Source organism: Chlorocebus sabaeus, chromosome 8 (assembly GCF_047675955.1).
Source record: "Chlorocebus sabaeus isolate Y175 chromosome 8, mChlSab1.0.hap1, whole genome shotgun sequence".
Classification (NCBI taxonomy): domain Eukaryota; kingdom Metazoa; phylum Chordata; class Mammalia; order Primates; family Cercopithecidae; genus Chlorocebus; species Chlorocebus sabaeus.
In genome coordinates, this window is record NC_132911.1 from 106821496 (window position 1) to 106841417 (window position 19922).

Genomic DNA, 19922 nt, shown 5'->3' on the forward strand with positions numbered 1-19922 from the left:
TCAAGATAACACGCCTTACATTTGCAGATTACTGGCACATAAGTGAATGTTGGAGACATTTATTCAAGCTGCAGCTGTTTTTCTTTGTAAACAAAAATGAACATTTTCCTTGTTAGTACAAAAGCAATACATGTTCATTGTGTTCCATTTTTCTCTCTTTTTTTTTTTTTTTTTTTTTTGAGAAGGAGTCTCGCTCTGCCGCCCAGGCTGGAGTGCAGTGGCCGGATCTTAGCTCACTGCAAGCTCCGCCTCCCGGGTTCACGCCATTCTCCTGCCTCAGCCTCCCGAGTAGCTGGGACTACAGGCGCCCACCACCGCGCCCGGCTAATTTTTTGTATTTTTAGTAGAGACGGGGTTTCACCGTGATAGCCAGGATGGTCTCGATCTCCTGACCTTGTGATCCGCCCGTCTCGGCCTCCCAAAGTGCTGGGATTACAGGCTTGAGCCACCGCGCCCGGCCGTGTGTTCCATTTTTCACAAACACAGTAGTACACCAGTCTTTTAGCCTAGATTTGGTAAATTTTTGCCTTTTATTGTTGTCAGTCTTGTTTTCTGTTAAATGTTAAGACATGGGGCTGAGAGAGGTTGGGAGGTTGTGGCTGAATCCCTGCATAGAAACAAACAGAACAATTAGCAAAACCGAACACTTGTGACTAATACATACAACAAAACTAGATGAGACTTCAGTTTTTGTCTGTGATGGAGTAACTGGTACCATATTTGCTTTCCCACCATAAACAATTACCAATCTGGACAAGATATATTAAAAAACTGCTTCCAGACGTCGGACAATAGGCAGTATGGGAGCTGAGAAAAAAGGAAATGAGTAATTCCTCCTGCTTTTTCCTGTAGATACTCTCTGCACCATGTTTTAGGAAGCGGACACCCATGCAAAGTGTCTTGGTCTTGCTGAGTCGAGGAGACTGGACTTAGGGAGGGTTTATCTGGCTGAAATTCGCAGGTGGGATTGACAAAGAGAGGGAGCTAGGAAGAGAAATAAACACCAGAAACTTACAGGGGGATCTCTGCAGGAGCGCTAACAACGAATGACCAGAGAGCTTTAAAGAATTGACAGAGCTTATAGTGCTGGGAGGCATTTGAATTCTGACCACATATGGGGGAGAGACCTTATTGAATACCTGGGACATTCAATAGAATCCCCAAAAGGTCAGACCTCAGTATTAGAGACTAAGTTAGCCCTAGAGTAAGGCCTTAGATCTGTCCTAACAATGTTTGTAAACAAGCCTTGGGTGGATCAAGCTGATCCTCTGCTAACTTACCTGCCCACCAGAACAAAGTACAACACTCTTAAAAGGAAGACAGCAAAGTCCAGTGATAAACAGTGCAACATTTTTACAAATATGCTCAGTGTTTTAACAGAAAACATGAACATAATGAGGAAAGAAATGGAAGATATTTTAAAAATGGAACTTAAAGCAAAAAAATGCATAAGAAGTGAAATATTCACTGGTGAGAAGAATAACAGATTAGATACTCCAAAGAAAAGGTCAGCAAAGTAGAAGATACAGCAAGAGGCTGTTAGTCGTATTTGTTGCCATAAAGGAATCTGTGAGACTGGATAATTTATAAAGAGGTTTCTTTGGCTCACGGTTCTCTAGGCTGTGCAAGCATGGCATCCAGATCTCAGCCTCTGTTGAGGCTTCAGGAAGCTCTTGAGTCATGGCAGAGGGGAAGGGGAGCAGGAGTGTCACTTGGTGAGAGAAGGAGCAAGAGTTAGGGAGAAGGTAACAGTCACATCTCATGACAACTTCTTACTATGGGGAGGGCATCCTGTTTTTAACAATAAGATTTCAAGGTAGCTTATTACTCCAGGGAGAGCACCAAGCCATTTATGAGGGATCTGTCCCAGTGACCCAGACAGCCACCAGGCCCCAGCTCCAACAATGGGGTTTATTCAACATGAGATCTGGGGAGGACAGACATCCAAACTATATCACTATCCAAAATAAAACACAGTGAGAAAAACAACTGAGAAAAATGAATGAAAGCTCAGTGACCTGTGGAGCAGTATCAAGTAGTTTAACATACATGTGATCTTGTATGTTAAAAGAAGGAAGTGAAGGCAAAAACATTTGAGAAAAAATAATGGCTGAAAACATTTCAGATTTGATGAAAACTATGAATGGATCCAAGAAACTCAACAAACTCCAAGCAGAGTAAATACTTGTGACCTTGGGGTAGGCAGATTTTTCACATGCTACAGAAAGCATATATTATAAAACAAACAAACAAAAATAAACTGATAAATCGGACATTAGCAGAATTGCAAACTTCTATTCAAAAGCATCATTAAGAAAAGTCAAGCCACAGACTGAGAGAAAATATGTAAATATGTATATTTCACAAGGAAGTTGTGTCAAGATCATATAAAAATTTTGTGGAACTTAATAAGTGAATCTGGTATTCTAAAAACTGGGCAAAAGACTTGAATAGAAAATATACAAATGGCAAATAACATGAAGAGCCCCTGAACTTCATTAGTCCAATTAGAAATGCATCATGAAAATGCAACATAACCCTGCAACCCACTGGAATGGCTAAAAATGAAAAGACCAAGAACACTGAGTGTTGGTGGAGCGTCTGGAGCCTGAGTACCTTGCTGTTGGGAATATAAAATGTTATATATCTGCTTTGAAAAACAGTTTGGCAGTCTCCTCTCCCCTCCCCTCCGTTCACCTCCCCTTACTTTTTTTCTTTTTCTTTTTCTTTTCTTTTTTTCTTTCCTCACTCTGCCGCCCAGGCTGGAGTGCAGTGGCATGGCTCACTGCAACCTCCACCTTTTGGGTTCAAGCAATTCTGGTGCCTCAGCCTCCTATGTAACTGGGATTACAGGCCTGCACCACCACACCTGGCTAATTTTTGTAATTTTAGTAGAGACGGGGTTTCAGCATGTTGGCTAGACTGGTCTCGAACTCCTGGCCTCAAGTGATCCACCTGCCTCAGCTTCCCAAAGTGTTGGGATTATGGGTGTGAGCCACCACGCCTGGCCAATTTCCTATAAAATTAAATATACATTAATCATTCAACTTATAAATTCTACTTTTAGAACTTTTTATCCAAGATAAAAATATATCTTCACAGAAAGCTTTGTAGAGGAATGTTCATAGAATCTTTATTCTTAGTGGTCCCAAACCAGTAGTAACAATCCAAATGTTCATCAACTGGTGAATGTATGAACAGACTATAGTAGATGTATGCGATAGAATACTAAGTAATAAAACAGATTGAACTACTAATACACACAACATGGACAGATACCAAAGACTTGCTGAGCAAAAGCCAGATACAAAAGAGTATCTAATGCATGCTTCCATTTACAAGGAAATTCTAGATCAGGCAAAACTAATCAATAGTGACAGAAAGCAGACCAGCATTTGCCCAGGTTTGGCAGTGAGGTAGGGATTGACTGGACTGAGTGTGAGGGAAGGTTTGGGAATGATAGAAGTGTCCTTAGTCTTGGTTTTGACAGTGCTCACACAGATGTATACATTTGTCAAAAACTCATCAAACTCTTATTATGGGTGCATTTAATTCTATATACATTATATTTTAATGAAGTTGATTTTATAGAAAACAATGGGAGTGAGGGAAGCTAACCAACTATAATCCAGGTGCTTGATGTTATCTCATTTAATCCTCACAGTAGTTTTTATTGAAGAATATTCAGCAAATATTTTCTGAGATTCTACCATGCTGGTCTCTATGCCAGGTACTGAGGATAAAATGATGAGCAAAAACTATCATGATTTCCACTTACCCTCCTGGGCAGTTTATTTGAAAGACAGATATTAGTAAAAAGTGCCCCCCCTCAACCCTCAGGGAAATACTGCAAAGAAGGTGCTATGAGAGCATATAATACATTCATCCTTAGCATATATGTTCTTATATGATCTATGATGAGACACATACTACATAATATATCTTGTATAATATATAAGATGCTTTATGTGCCCCAGTTTGTAACTACTACCCCTCTACTGGGGTTTCTCTAACTACTAAATGAGTTCATACATGTGAAGTGTTTCAACTGGTGCTAGTAGGTAGGAAGTGCCCAGTAAGTGTTGGCTGCTATGAACATTTGACAGTTCTAATTGTCTAATATTGCAGGGGTACACCTGTGCTAACTCAGGGAACGCTGGAGTAGGACTGCATATTGGGGAAGAGATCATAAGTTTGACTAGAAGTGTTGGGTTTTAGCTGCTTTTGAGACATCCAAGTGGAAAATGTCTTGTAGTCAGATGTGGATACTGGTTGGGCACAACTCTAGATGCTGCAGAGGGCCCTGGGCTGGAGACATACATTTCAGAAAGTGTTCAGCATCTAGACTAGAATTGCCTCAAGTGTAGAAGAGATCATTAAGAAACGTGCTATACACACATTCACACATACACACATACACACACACACACACGTGCGGACATAGACCTGGATCCGAGCCTTGAGAAACTACCATTTAATCAGGGTGCCTTTTTGATCATCGCCTCTGTTTAGCATATGATTTGCTACATTTAGGCCAGACTTCCTTTGTATTCAAGATAAAATAAAGGGAAATAATTATGAATAAAACGAGCAGTGAAGGACGTGGTGTCAGGTTCTTGGTGAGTTGATGACAAATGGCCACCAATTTTTACAATTTGTTTCCTTGCAGCTGAGAGAAAAAGGGAAATATGTTTAGCAACATGGATCCCATTTTCCGATGAATAAAAACATACATACTCATCTGCAAAGATAATTTTTGTTTGAAACTAAACTTAAATTGTTCTTAAATTTCAAGGATAATTTTTTTTTTTTTTTTTTTTTGAAACGGAGTCTCAGTCTGTCACCCAGGCTGGAGTGCAGTGGCTCCATCTCAGCTCACTGCAACCTCTACCTCCCGGGTTCAAGTGATTCTCTTGCCTCAGCCTCCTGAGTACCTGGGATTACAGGCGCATGCCACCATGCCTGGCTAATTTTTTTGTATTTTTAGTGAAGACGTGGTTTTGCCATGTTGGGCAGACAGGTCTTGAACTCTTGATCTCAGGTGATCTGCCTACCTCAGCCTCCCAAGGTGCTGGAATTACAGGCGTGAGCCACTGTGCCTGGCCTCAAGGAGAAATTTTTTTACCTGACTTGTGTGACAAGTTGACAGTCGACATTGTTTAAAAATGGAAAAAACAGATTTTGCAAAATACTTATGATGTTACTGTCATAGGAAGTTCTTACATTCCTCCTTAGGTACTTAAGTAGCTTGTCTTTCCTATTAGGCTCTTTACTGAGAGTTAGTTTGCTTTGATGAGGGGTAGAAGAACTGAGGCCATGGCTTTGCCTGAAGTACAGATAGGTTCTTTATCAAAGCCTCTTTTTTGTATCTTTGACTTTATTCACCCTCGACATAAAAGACAAAAGCTTACTTAGGAACCTGCAGCTCTACCAATTTTTAATTTTTACTGTAAAATAAGGGTTTTCTGGAAGACTAAAAAACACATTTAAAAAACGTGAATATTTTTGCCTTTGTTTTATCTCTAATCAGACTTTTTGTTTGGTTCCATCATTGTTATATTTGAATTTGAATTTTATTTATTAATTCAACAGGCATTTATTAAGTCCCTGCTATTGCCAGGAATTTAGTGTATTCTGGCTCTCAGGGTTTCACAGAGAAGAAGATATGATTCTAGCTCTTCAGGATTTCTCAGTAAGGTGGAGAGGAAAATATGTTATAAAAATGAGGGAGAATATGATGAGTGTGTAGTAGGGGCATTTATAAAGTATGAGTAAGCAAAGGATATTTCCCATCTGGGATATGGGGGAGAGTCTTGGGAGGTAGGTTGAGGTGGGACAGCAGCAAATACAGTCACCCCCAGAAAGGGCGGCCGCATGGAAAGGGGAAGGTCTGGGTACATTATTTTATTCATACTTTCCGACAGCTGGGTGAAGAGAGGTGTCATATTTCCACTTTACAGATGAGGAAACTAGTAAGAGGGTAGAGTCAGAGTTTTAACTGTTGCAGTACTCCAAAGTTTGTGTTCCTTCCTCCATGATCTGGCAGGTCCATCGAATCTCTAGTATCTGATCTCTAGTCTCAAAGTATACTTTGAATCTTGAATTTTGTGTGTGTGTGTCCATTTGTTTGGAGGAATCATTGTTCCTTCTAGGAGGTAGGATAGTTTTGGATGCTGGGCAATGCTGCTTTAGAAATTGTGATGATCCAGGATGAAGGGAACAAGTAAAGGAAGCTTGGATCCCTTTATCAGAATTCACCGTACCAACAGGGTGCTCTGAGCCTGGAACCAAACATAGGGTGAAGGTGTTGTTGAAGCTTACATGTGGATCGCTCTTCAAAGAGGACAGCCCAGGCGCACGAGACCACAGAACATTCTTTTCTCCTAGTGTGACACAATAGAGAGAACATGGCCTGTAGAGTCAAACACAACTGAATTTGAACCCCATCTGCCAGTCTTGAAACCTTGGGTAAACTCCTGACCTCTCTGTGTATTACTGCCTATCTCATGGGTTGTAGTGATAATGGAATAAAGTTATGTATGAGAAGTGAAAAGCACGGCATCAGACTTAGAAGGCACCTTTTCCTTCCTTTCCTCCTCATCTTCTAACACCTAGGCTCTAGGGAGGTCTCACTTAAAAGCTAGAATTATGAGCACAGTGGCTCACACGTGTAATCTCAGCACTTTGGGAGGCTAAGGCAGGAGGATTGCTTGAGGCTGGAAGTTTGAGACCAACCTGAGCAACATATCAAGACTCCATCTCTACAAAAAATAGAATTTTTTAAAAGCTAAATTAGAGAACTTCTATAATATTTTTAGACTATAGTTTTGTTCAGAATTTATCATGACATTATTTCCTTTGATCCTAATAAAAGCTCAGTGAAGTAGATAGGGCAGGTATTATTTATAGATGAGAAATGAAGTCCTCTTTCCTATTCCTTGAAATCCTTTGAAAGCCTGTTAGAAGGAAAGATTTTCTGGAACTCTAAGTAGTATGATAGTGACATCTACTGTAATAGCTCATATTATTACAATCTTTGAGGAAGCGGCAGTTTAGATAATTTAGCACTATCATCAGGAAGAATTTAACGGTTGACTTTACTACCTGCCATTTTGGGAGGAGAGGAGATACAAAAATTTATCATTAAATATACTAACAGAAAACCACTTGCATAAAATTATTATAACAAAATCTCAATTTTCCAGAAACCACGATCACTTAGAAGATCTGGATTACTGAAAGAGGTTTAAAGCTGCTATTAGATTTTCTAGTAACTGAAAATGTTAAAATTCAAGATAGTTTGTGCTAAAAAAGCTAGATTCGGTAAGTGCAAGAGTATTAACTGGAAGAAACCAGAGATAGGTGGTGAGGTGATCCAGGTGTTGCGAAGAACAGAGACAGGATGACAAGAGGGCAGGAGATAGGTCCACGAGATTTCAGCAGGAATTTATTTTTAAAGCAACTTCTTGAGGTAGGTTCTGGAGTTAGTATAGGTATAGCCTGAGCCTTGCAACATTATGCAGTTAGATTGTCGAACATATTGACCCCCAAATACTTTTTTAAATTGATTTTTTAAAAATAAAAATAATTTCAAAAAAAATAGAGACAGGGCCTCGCTATGTTGACCAGGCTGATCTTGAACTCCTGAGGTCAAGTGATCCTCCTGTCTCAGGATCCAAAAATGCTTTTAAAACAAATCCTAAACTCTAAAAGCATTGTCTGCAATGTATTATACTTGGTCATAAGAAGATATAAACAGACTAGTAAGCATTTCTACTAGGTGTAAAACAAAAAGGTTGTACTTTGAGGATTAATTTGGTATCTAGATTATTCTCTGAATATCCCCTTTTAAAGTTCACTAAAATTTTATTTTTAATAAATTTGCTCTGCAGGTTATGTTTTAACTTGTAAATTAAATACATTCTTGTAACAATTTTACAAATATTTAGTTTTGAAGTATTTCAGATATACAGAAAAATTTTAATATTGCAATTAATGACATCCATGCAGATTTAGCAAGTATTAACATTTTGCTATATTTGCTCAATTTTTTTGATGAAATCTTACACACAAAACTAAAGCTCCTTTCTCCTATGCATATTTTAGTATTTTCAGTAAGTGTATATAACTCTGAACAATATATACTATTGTGTGTTTTTCAGTTGTGGAAATAGACTTACTCTGCTGGTAGGAACTTAAGTTGGTAGAGGCTTTGGAGAACAGTTTGGCAATACCCAAAAGAGTTGGCAGTGGTGTGTGTCAGTTGTCTCATGCTGCACAACAAACAACCCCAAAACTTATTGGCTTAAAACAGTGATTTCTTATTTCTCCTAATTCTGTGAGTTGCTGGGGTAGTCCTTCTGTTTGTTTTACCTGGACTCATTGATGCAGCTGCATTCAGCTGGGAGATTGGCTGGGCTGGAGGGCTCATAATGGCCTCAGTCACATGTCTGGTAGTTCATGCTGGTGGTTGGTTCTCTACATGTGGCCTTATCACTTGCAATAGGCTAAACTGGCTTCCTTATGTGGTAGTCTGAGGGTAGTGGTCCAAGACGCAAGACCTCTTGAGGTCTGAGCCCTGAACTTGCATAGTGTGGCTTCCATGTGTTTTGTTGGTCAAACCAAGTCACCAGCTCCACCTTTTGATGGAAGGAGTGGCAAAGTCACACTGCATAGAAGCATGGAAAGACATGTCGCCACTATCTTTGAAGACATATCCTGTAACTCAGCTATTTTACTTTTATCCCAGAGAAAATCTTTCATAGATAGAGACATGTACACATTGTTCACAGCAGAATTGTTTATAATAGCAATAAAGTAAAAACAATTTAACAGTCATTCCAGGAAGAAGCAGATAATAAATTTTAGTTTATTCATATAATAGAATATCATATATCAATTAAAATTAATGATCACTGGATAATTCTAAAAATAGGTTGAACGAAAAAATCAGGTTGGAAAAGAGTATGGTAGTATAATAGCCTTCAATTTCAGTATTTGAAGTTTCTCGGGTAGGCTAATGAAGATTTTGCTTTTGCTTCTGTTTTGAAATCAAAACTGATCTTTGGATGGTCTCATTAGAGCGTGGGGCTCACGAGTAGCTTCCATCCTTGGATGGCCAGTTCAGCTGTGCTGTTTTCTGACCAGACTGGCTGTCACTAAAAAGCTTGTGTTTAACGTCTTGGCCATTTGGGAAAGTGTAGCTCTTTAATTTGAGAAGGTGTAGGTAGAGCTGATAAAGGTTTAACTTCATCAGTGATGTCAGAAAAGTCCACGTACAGTACAGTTTCTTTTTAAATTTTTTATTTCTAGATTATGGTTTCTTAACATATTCATTTAATACCACTGTCTACATCTGTACTGGGTTTAACTTCCATTTCTTACCTGTAAATGGGAAGCATGATATTTACCTCGTAGAGGTGTTGGGAAGATGAATTGAGCTAATAATGCATTTAGAGCAGTACCTTTTATATGGTAGATCCTCTATAAACAGTAGTTAGAAAAATTAACAAGTATATAGGATGACATCTATGTTAAGTTCACTTTCAATGGTATTGTAATGAGTAGGTAGCATTGATTACCTAATCATAGGTACTTTAATTAAAATGGACTACTGTAATTATGAAAGTCCATTATGATTAACTATAATACTTTACATTTTAAAGAAAAGTTACATTTACAAACTTTTTTCACCTTAATTATCTGATTTTGTTCTCAGGACAACTTCGTAAGATAGTTATATTCAATTTAGAGACATTAAATATTAGTTTCAGGAGAGATTGAATAAACAGTGTTAACAGAAAGCTTATGTTGGTTTTCATGAGGGCACATTAAAATAGGAATAATGGTACCAAAATACTTTGATTTTTATCACTTGTGTTTATGTGCTTTACCTACCTAGATTCTGAATAGTTTTGTCTCTGTACTTTTTTCACCCTTCTGTGTGTGTGGGAAGGGGAAGGAGGAGGAGGAGGAGGAGGAAAAGAGATTGTAGAGGGTTAAGTGAATCTTAATGGGACTCTTTGGAAAGGGAGATCTGCAGCCTGCCTCTCAGATCCAAAAATGTTAATTAACGCTACCCTCCCAACTCCCTATATTTTAAAATAGCCAAGCAGATTGGCAAGTTTTATTTGTTTTTTTTGTTTGTTTGTTTGTTTTTTCAAATTTGTAAATGTTCAATGGCAACTAAGTGTATGCATCAAAGATTTGAGGAGATTTCTGTAGATTGACTATGGATTAGAATTAACCACCAAATTTACTAGCCTTGTAGGATTTGCTAAGCCAATGTGACAAATTTATTTGGTGACTGCTGTTTATAAATGCATTGATTCAATTAAATTCTTTCTTCAAGATAAAAGTTATGCTTTTTTTTTTTTTTTTTTTTAAATTTCCTTTTTTTGGTTGTAAGCTTTAAAAGTTTGAGATAGGTTGGGTGTGGTGGATCACTTGAGGCCAGGAGTTTCAGACCAGCCTGGCCAACATGGCAAAAACCTGTCTCTGCTAAAAATACAAAAATTAACTGAGCGTGGTGGTGCATGGCTGTAATCCCAGCTACTCAGGAGACTGAGGCACAAAAATCGCTTGAACCTGGGAGGCGGAGGTTGCAGTGAGCCGAGATTATGCCACTGCACTCCAGCCTGGACAACACAGTGAGACACTGTCTCAAAAAAAAAAAAAAAAGTTTAAGATAAACCTATAAATTTGTAACTCTCCACCTTTTTGGTTGAAGGAAACTATTGGTGGCTGGTATTTTGGGTAATCTCACTTCTTCACTAACTCCCATTAAGAATGTTTTATAATGAAAATAGGTAGGTACTTCACATACTAGGTTTTTATCACCTCACTTTCCTGATATCATAAATAAATCATTTTTTTCACCATTTATATAGATTTACTTTGAGATAGGTAAATTTCACTTTGCTTGAGATCATATGCCAATATCAGATTAGTTTTGAAACAGGTTATATGTTATAACATCTCCTATGACTCTGAAAGACTTTAGAAACAAATGATTTTAAATGTATTTCTTTTGTTTTGTTTTACATTTCAGAATCTCTCTTGATTTTTGAGGAAATACCCAGTAGCAAACATGACTGAGTTCTGGCTTATATCTGCTCCTGGGGAGAAAACCTGTCAGCAAACATGGGAGAAATTGCATGCGGCAACTTCAAAGAACAATAATCTTGCTGTGACTTCCAAGTTCAATATTCCTGACTTAAAGGTGAAGCTGCACTGTGCAGAATTGCATATGAGTTCATCATCCAGGGGAGGGCCAATTCTCTCTGTTAGTGGAAATGAGATACCCAGGTTCTTTCCAAAGAAAACCTCCTCTCCAGCCATTGGCATGATTTACAATGTATCTTCTTTGAAATACTGGAAGTAAACTACTAAATTGAAATAACATCTCTCTACTTAGGCTTTTTGTGATCTTCTAAATTGCAATGAAAAATCTTATGAAAATGTTTGATGTGTTACATTCACAAATACGATTTTCAGAAATTAAAACTCTTAGTAGTATATATTCTTAAATATCATAGTGAAGTTGTTAATAAATTTATATTACACTGATTCTTACATTGTAAATGTGTTACCATAGCACCTACTTAATCATACTTGACAAATCTAACCCAGTTATTTAATCTGGTTAATCTATTTAAGATTTACTGTATTAAAGATTAGTAATCTAGCAGCATCAAAGTGAAGCAGGTATCCACTAATCAGTTAATGGAACATTTGTAAAGAATGGAAAAGATCATGATAAATGACATTTTGCTAGTTAACTGAATGAGGGAGTCGTAGGCAACATTCATTTAAGAAATATTTAAAATGACTGATTCTTGGTGGGGTGCGGTGGGGCCTGTAAACCCAGCACTTTTGGGAGACTGAGGTAAGCGGATCTCCTGAGGTCAGGATTTTGAGACCAGCCTGGCCAACATGGCGAAACCCAGTCTCTACTGAAAATACAAAAATTAGCCAGGTGTGGTGGCAGGCGCCTATAATCCCAGCTACTTGGGAGGCTGAGGCAGAAGAATTGCTTGAATCCAGGAGGTGGAGGTTGCAGCGAGCCAAGATCACCACACTCCAGCCTGGGTGACAGAGCGAGACTCCATTTCAAAAATATAAATAAATAAATAAATACAATAAAATGACCAATTCTTAATATTTTTGGAGTTACGGATACCTTTGAGACAGGACGTTTCCTCCAAAACATACTCACTGTGCATGGTTTTGCATACCAATTTAATTACAGACCCTCTAGCACACATCTGTGGACCTCCTACTTGAGAGCCTGTGTTGTAAACTAAGATTTCAGATGATCCAGTGTCATTGAATAGTACAAGCACAAACCTGTCTTTGAGGAGTCTTCAAGTCTTAAGTGGTGCTTGTACCCATGAATTAAAGGATTATCTTGTACATATAAATAGCTTTGAAATGTCTGGCAAACATCTTTTAACATATTTACACGTTATGAAATCAAATAGGGAGAATTTAAGATTTGCAAGAACTTTAAGTCAAGATGTATCAGCTTGTATTTTTTAAAAAAGGATGCCAGCTAAATAACAGAATATATTTTCCTTTTAGGTTGGCACGCTGGATGTCTTGGTTGGCTTGTCAGATGAACTGGCTAAACTGGATGCATTTGTAGAAGGGTAATGTACTTACATTCATGGAGTAGAGCAAAATGGGAGACACTGTTATCAGGCTCCGTGGACACTGGGTTTATTATCACATGTGTACTCTGCTTACTGGAATGGTTTTAGAAAATGATGGCTTTTTTCCTTTTGCATATCAATTTTATGAAGGTACAATTTACATACTATAAAATGCACCTGTTTGAAATATGAAAATGCTGATTCTGTTTTTACTATCTTTATTAGGATATAGTTTACATGCTGTGCATTTCACCTTTACAGGTGTACAATTCAATGATTCTTAGTGTATTCAGACTTGTGTAACCATTGCCACAGTCAATTTTAAATATTTCATCATCCTCTATTCCTATTCCCATGAGCAGTCACTTCCTGTCCCCACCACCCACAAATTGTTCTGCCACTATAGATTTGCTTGGTCTGGACAATTCTTGTAAATGGAATACAATACACGGTCTTTTGTGACTGTCGTCTTTTGCTTAGCATAACGTTTTGAAGTTTATCCAAGCTGTTGCATGTATCAGTATTTCATTTCTTTTTATTGCTAAATAATATTCCACTATATATGTGTACACACACTTATCACATTAATCCATTCATCAGTTGATGGGCATTTCTTTTGCTTCCACTTTTTGGCTTATAAGAATAATGCCGCTGTGCACATTTGTGTACAAGTTTGTATTCTTAAATATCTTCATTTTTCTTGGGTTTGTACCCAGAGTGGAATTTCTGGGTCATATGGTAACTCTATGTTTCACTTTTTGAGGAACTGACAAACTGTTTCCCAGAGTGGCTGCACCATTTAATATTCCTGCCAGCAGTGTTTGAAGATTCTCATTTCTCTACATCCTTGCCAGCACTTGTTACTGTTTGTCTTTTTGATTATAGCCATCTCAGGGGGTATGAGATAATACCTTATTTTAAAAAATTTGCATTTCCCTGTTGGCTGATGTGATGTGATGTGTTGAGTATGTTTTCATGTGCTTTTTGGCCATTTGTTTTTCTTCCTTGGAGAAATGTCTATTCAGATCCTTTCCCCATTTTTAATTGGCTTGTCTTTTTGTTACTGAATTGTAAGAGTTCTTTATACAGAATATGCTAGATATAAATCCCCTATCAGATATAACTTGCAAATAGTGTCTCTTATTCTGTGAATTGTCTTCATTTTCTTTTTTTTTTTCTTGAGACAGAGTCTTGCTCTGTCAACCAGGTTGGAGTGCAGTGGCGAGATCTCGGCTCACTGCAGCCTCCGCCTCCTGGGTTCAAACGATTCTCCTGCTTCAGCCTCCCGAGTAGCTGAGATTACAGGTGCCTGCCACAACGCACAGCTTAGTTTTGTATTTTTAGTAGAGATGGGGGTTTCACCATGTTGGACAGGCTGGTCTCGAACTCCTGACATGATGCACCTGCCTCAGCCTCCCAAAGTGCTGGGATTACAGGCATAAGCCGCCGTGCCTGGCCATGTCTTCATTTTCTTGATTGTGTCCTGTGAAGCATGAAAGTTTTAAATTTTGATGAAGTCCAATTTGTTTTTTTATTTTGTTGCTTGTGTTTGTGGCATCGTGTCTAAGACACCATTGTCTAATCCACGGTCGTATCGTTTTATGTCTCTTTCCTTCTAAGAGATTTACAGTGTTAGCTTTCACATTGATTTGATTCATTTTGAGTTAAGTTTTATGTGTGTTGTGAGGTAAGGGTCCAACTTGATTCTTTTGAATGTGAATATCTAGTTGTCCCAGCACCATTTGTTGAAAAGACTGTTTTTTCCCACTGAATTGTCCTGGAACCCTTACCGAAAATCAATTGAACGTAATATGAGGGTTTATTTCTGGACTCTCAGTTCTGTTTCATTGATCTATGTTTCTCTCCTATGCCAGTACCACATTGTCTTGATTATTGTAGCTTTGTAGTTAAGTTTTAAAATCAGAAAGTATGAATTCTCCAACTTTTTTTTTTTTTTTCCAAGATTGGCTATTCTGGGTTCTTTGTCTTTTTGTATGAATTTTAGGATCACAGTGTCAAATTTCTGCATATAAGTCAGCTGGAATTTTGATGAGGATAGTGTTGAATCTCTGTATCAATTTGGGGAATGGTATCATCCTAACATTATTGTCTTTGATCCATGAACATGGGATATTACTCCATTTATTTGAAGATGGCTATGCTTTTGTCTTCAAAATTCAGTTGGAAGAATTTTTCTAAGCTGCAGTTTTTATTACTTTTGAAATTCAGGTACATGTGTATTTGAGCTGAAAATGGTTATAGGCTGTTTGATAGCTGCATTTTGATGAGTTGGCAGAATCAATCTACCGTTCCTTCAACTCTAGGGATACAAAGCTTTTATCTTAGAGTTTAGATACATAGGTGTGATTTGTAAAATACAGAATTTGGAGAATCTTAGAAATGTACATTCGATAGAAGCTTTAAGGGAATAATAGGCTTGGATAGGAGGAAATTTTTTTGTGAAGTCTATACGGAAGATTTTCTCATTTCTGCTGTTAAAATGCTTTTCTGAATTGGTAGAACCACCTCAAAGCGACGCTGTGGCAATAGAGACTGAGGTCAGGGTTGCAGAGAGAGAGATCTTTTAACATAACACCATGTAGTGAGGAAGTAAACAGATCTAAGGATGTATTGATGGTCTTTAATATTGGAATCAAGAAGGCCACTTAGCAGACAGTTTCACAGTAGATTAGTTAAGAGATAGTAAAAGCTCAATTGGGACCAGACACTTGGTCATTAGAATGGAAAAGAGAAGATGAAAGGAAAAGCAACTTTTAGGATTATAATTCCATATATTCATATAGAGCAAATGAGTATTATGAATTATTATACATATAGTGAAAATAATTATGATACACTCAAAGCACGAACTGATGGAAAGAATAGTCTCTTGGTTTCTTGCTTACACATTTTTAATTGAGAAAAAAATTTGAGGGAACTTTTTTTTTAGTTGTCATCACTGGAGTGAGTCTTTCCTGAAGTCTCATCTACCTCATTACAGTTACAAGTTATGACAACCAAAGAGACACTGAGAAAGGAGGCCCCGAGAATATAATTATTAACATTTATTTGTACCCATGTCAGTCACCTTGATGGCTTTATAGTTCTTTCTTTAAATTGTTAATGGGATGTCCTGAATATAATTTAAAGTTTGCCCAGATTTTAAATTTTATTTATTTTTTTAGAGACAGGTTCTTGGTGTCACCCAGGCTGGAGTGCAGTGGTGCATTCATAGCTCATTGCATCCTTGAACTCCTGGGCTCGAGCAATCCTTTTACCTCAGTTTCCTGAGTAGCTAAGACTATAGGCTTGCACCACCACACCCAGCTAATATTTTTATTTTTATTTTTGTGGAGACAAGGTCTCGCTATGTTGTCCAGGCTGGTCTCAAACTCTTGGCCTCGAGTGATCCTCCCACCTCAGCCTCCCAAAGTGCTGAGATTACAGGCATGAGTCACTGTGCCCAGCTGGCTCAGAGTTTTTAGGGAAGGAATCTGAAAAGTATTAAGGGCAAATGTAGTTAGTTTGGTGAGTAGAATTTAAAGTTACCTGTGCAGTGTTCTGAAGTCAGCTGTTCTTTTCTGCATTGTTCCACAAGCACATCTTCTTCAGTCCTCCTGAAAGATACGAAGAATTTAAAAATCATATTGTTGTTAGACTTGGGTAGTATTGACAGATGATAGCTTAATGACTTAAATGCTCCAAGTGTTAAAGTCCAAACATTGTAGAATATGGTATATGTGGTAAATCATAGTTTATACTTTCTTAAAAATGTAATCATTGGAGCAGATATTTTTGAGGTGACAATTTGTACATTGACACAGATCCTCTTGTAAATAGGCTTAGGGAGATCTCGAAGTTCTGGGTTATGCGACATTAAGTTTATAAATTTGACACCAGATGATTCTGCACTCTAAAGTACTTCTATGGGTGAACATGCAACATTTTAGAGTGTTCATAGCAAATGGTTCTGTTTACAAGATGCTTGTCAAATTTTATGAGAATGATTTGGCCCTTTTGAAGGAATGGGTGAATTTTGGAGACATAGGCAAATGTATCTACAAACCTCAAGTTAAGCATGTTGAAGACTTATGACTTACATGATTATTTCTGAAATTGTTCTAATTTTTAGGTTTGAGACCACTCAGCATAGGATTGTCATTTAAATTTAGCTCTTCTATCACCGTTCCTGGGCCGTTGTTTAAACTGTCGACAAGCCATGCTCTGTGGCTCATACCTGTAATCCCTCCTGCTCGAGGGGCCAAGGCAAGAGGATCATTTGAGCCCAGATGTTCAAAGCTGCAATGCACTATAATGGCACCACTGCACTCTGACATGGGCAACAGAGCGAGACTCTCTCTTAAAAATATATATTTTTGTACACACATATATATATGTACACACACACACACACACTTTTTTAAGGGGAAAAAAAACCGTTACAGGAATTTCTTAATTTGTCTTCCAGTTTCCCCTCCTAGCTGTTGAGCATATAGTCATCAAAATACTTGTCCTGAGCCCTGTTTCAGCTGTGTTATGTCCCTCTCTAGAGTGTGGCTTCAGAGGCTATATATCTGCAATCTGGCATCCCGCTTTCCTAGCCTAAGCTCCCCTCCCTACTTCTCAGGCTGCGGCTCCCATCAGTCTGGACTCCTCACCATTCTCTGGATGCCTACTGCTTTTCCAGCTCTTATCTTGACTCACATTATGCCCCATGGCAAGAATATGCTTTCTTCCCAGGTAATCATCCTTGTAAAACCATTTCTGTCCTTCATTGCCCTGCTCATGAGCCTTTGGGCTTTCTTGACTACGGTAGCTGCAAGTGATCCCTTTTCCCTTTATCTCTCTCTGTCTGCAACCTGGCAATCTCAGCTGGCACTGACCTCAGATTGTTTTATATTTAGTAATTTATATATTTTTGTATCTTTCCAATGAGATTTTAAGCAATGTGTGAAGGTAGTGATTTTGTCTTGTGTGATTCTGAATCCCACCCAGGGCCTAGAGGCAGACATGGAATGAGGAAGAGAACGCTGGACTCCAAAGTCAGGACAATGTGTTTCTAGTCACGTCTTTGATATTAACTGGTCTTGTGACTTTGGATAAGTCACTTATTGTTTTATACCTCAGTGTCTTATAAATGAAAGAATTGACAAGGTCATATGTAGGTGCCTTGGTTTAGGTTGGTGCAAAAGTAATGGAGTTTTTGCCATTTTTTTGTTTCTAAAGTAATGGGCAGAACCACAATTACTTTTGCACCAACCTAATAGTTTTGGCATTATGGCTTCCTCTATAGCATAGCTCCTTGTAGATAGTAGATGCTCAATAAACAATTAATTAATAATGTAGGACCTAATTTTTCATCATGACTATTGTTTACGTTCTCTTGCCTGTAAGATCCCTTTTTTCCTAAGGGAAACCACAGTGTCTTGCATGTCGCAGGAATATGGTGAGTGCTAGTTCTCGGCCACCTCCTTTGTTCTTGGTCCTTGCATTGTCCAGTTTTTGGCGTTTAAATATATGCCTCTTTACAGACTGCTTCTCACTAGCTTCCCACCACTTTCTTTCTAGACTAGTAGACACACTGCATGTAGTATCCTTAAAACTCTACAGTTACTCAGTTGACTTTTGCATGTAACAAAATCTTGGTCCATTTTATCCTTAAGACATTATAAGGTAAAATCCATTTATTGTATATTATGTGGATAGGTATAATGGGAACATACATAGTCAAACTCATGTCTTTATATAATATGTTCATCATATAGAATGCAATTTAGATCTTTTTCCTTAAAATGGTTAATTTTTTTTCCTCCTCAGAGTGGTTAAGAAAGTGGCTCAATACATGGCTGATGTATTGGAAGATAGTAAAGACAAAGTTCAAGAGAATCTGTTGGCTAATGGAGGTAAGCTAATGCTCATGATTGATCATTATTAACTCATATAAAGTGAATAACTAAGCTACAGAAACAAAAAGTAATGTAAAAAAGTCTATAGAAAAGGACACTAAATACAATAGAAAGCCATTAAAGTACGATTATCATTACTGAATTTGGTGATACTTCCAGGTACATCCTGTTCCCTGAAACATAATCTAGTAGAAGACAGTCTTACATAATATATAATATGGCTTATGATATGATGCCAAGTCCCCTGCAAGAGCAGTATTGTAAAGATTTGCCTTAGTTCTTTCCAGGACCTATTTGTTCACTCATTTACAAGTTTCCAAGTTGTATATCTCAGCATTGTTCCAGTTGAATACCTGCTGTCTTATGTAGGTTTTTGTATTTCATAGTATATAGCTATTAAAGCCTTAGAACAGAAATTATTAGTTTTATTGCAGAATAGTGCCTCCCCCCAATATGATTTTGGCATTTCTTTACTTAATACCCATAAAATAGCTTACTGACTTCTCTGTAGATAGAAGCCAGTATTTATATAGAGTTTGCTCTATGTAGTAATGACTTTATAAAGATGATTCTGACCCCATTGTTTTCACTTGTACTTGCATTTTTTATTTTCTTATGAAATGTCATTTTAGCATTTTACTTCATTTAAAATTAAACCCATCTTTAGTGATATGTCATTATAATAGGAAATAATGAGCTGGGCATGGTGGCTCACGCCTGTAATCCCAGCATATTGGGAGGCTGTGGCAGGAGGATTGCTTGAGTGCAGGAGTTCAAGACAAGCCTGGGCAACGTAGGGAGAGCCTGTCTCTAAAAAACCCAAACAAAAAGAAAGAAAGAAAAAGAAAAAAATTACCTGAATGTAGTGGCGTATGCCCATAGTCTCAGCTAGTCAGGAGGTTGAGGAGAGGGGATTGCTTGAGCTCAGGAGTTCAAGGCTGCAGTGAGCTATGATTGTACCTCTGTACTCTAGCCTGGGTGACAGAGCAAGACCCTGTCTCTTAAAAAAAAAAAAGAAGGAAATAACGCTTTCCTTTCATTCTCTACAGGATCGCCTACTCTGATAAGGTTACTATATTTTAAATCCAGTGTTCCTGAAATCTCATTTCTTCTTGCAAATAATAGCTGCTCAATAAATATTTAATCAGTTAAAAATGTAGTAACTTATTCTTGCTCTTTGTTATCAAAGTAATTCTGATCTCATTGTTTACTGTGTCTGTTAATTTGTGTTTTGAGAAAGAACAGAAGGTATGTTAGATATTAATAAGTTAATTTGTGTTGTCCTTACTGATCTTCTATGTATTTTATGAACTAGGGCAGTCAGTCTAGTAGGTGGAATGGTGTTGACCAAGAGGGGCAGTGC

The 19922-nt window shown here is 37.8% G+C and overlaps 1 protein-coding gene across 1 annotated transcript in view; it reads left to right on the forward strand.

The window, feature by feature from the left end:
* The window catches only part of ATP6V1C1 (ATPase H+ transporting V1 subunit C1), a 51567-nt gene that overhangs the window by 8902 nt on the left and 22743 nt on the right, over positions 1 to 19922 (forward strand). Inside the window, exons 2-4 of the mRNA XM_008001268.3 lie at positions 11051 to 11221; positions 12583 to 12650; positions 18471 to 18556. Coding sequence (XP_007999459.1) covers positions 11090 to 11221; positions 12583 to 12650; positions 18471 to 18556 — 286 coding nt within the window. The 5' untranslated portion in view covers positions 11051 to 11089. The remainder of the gene's footprint in view (positions 1 to 11050; positions 11222 to 12582; positions 12651 to 18470; positions 18557 to 19922) is intronic.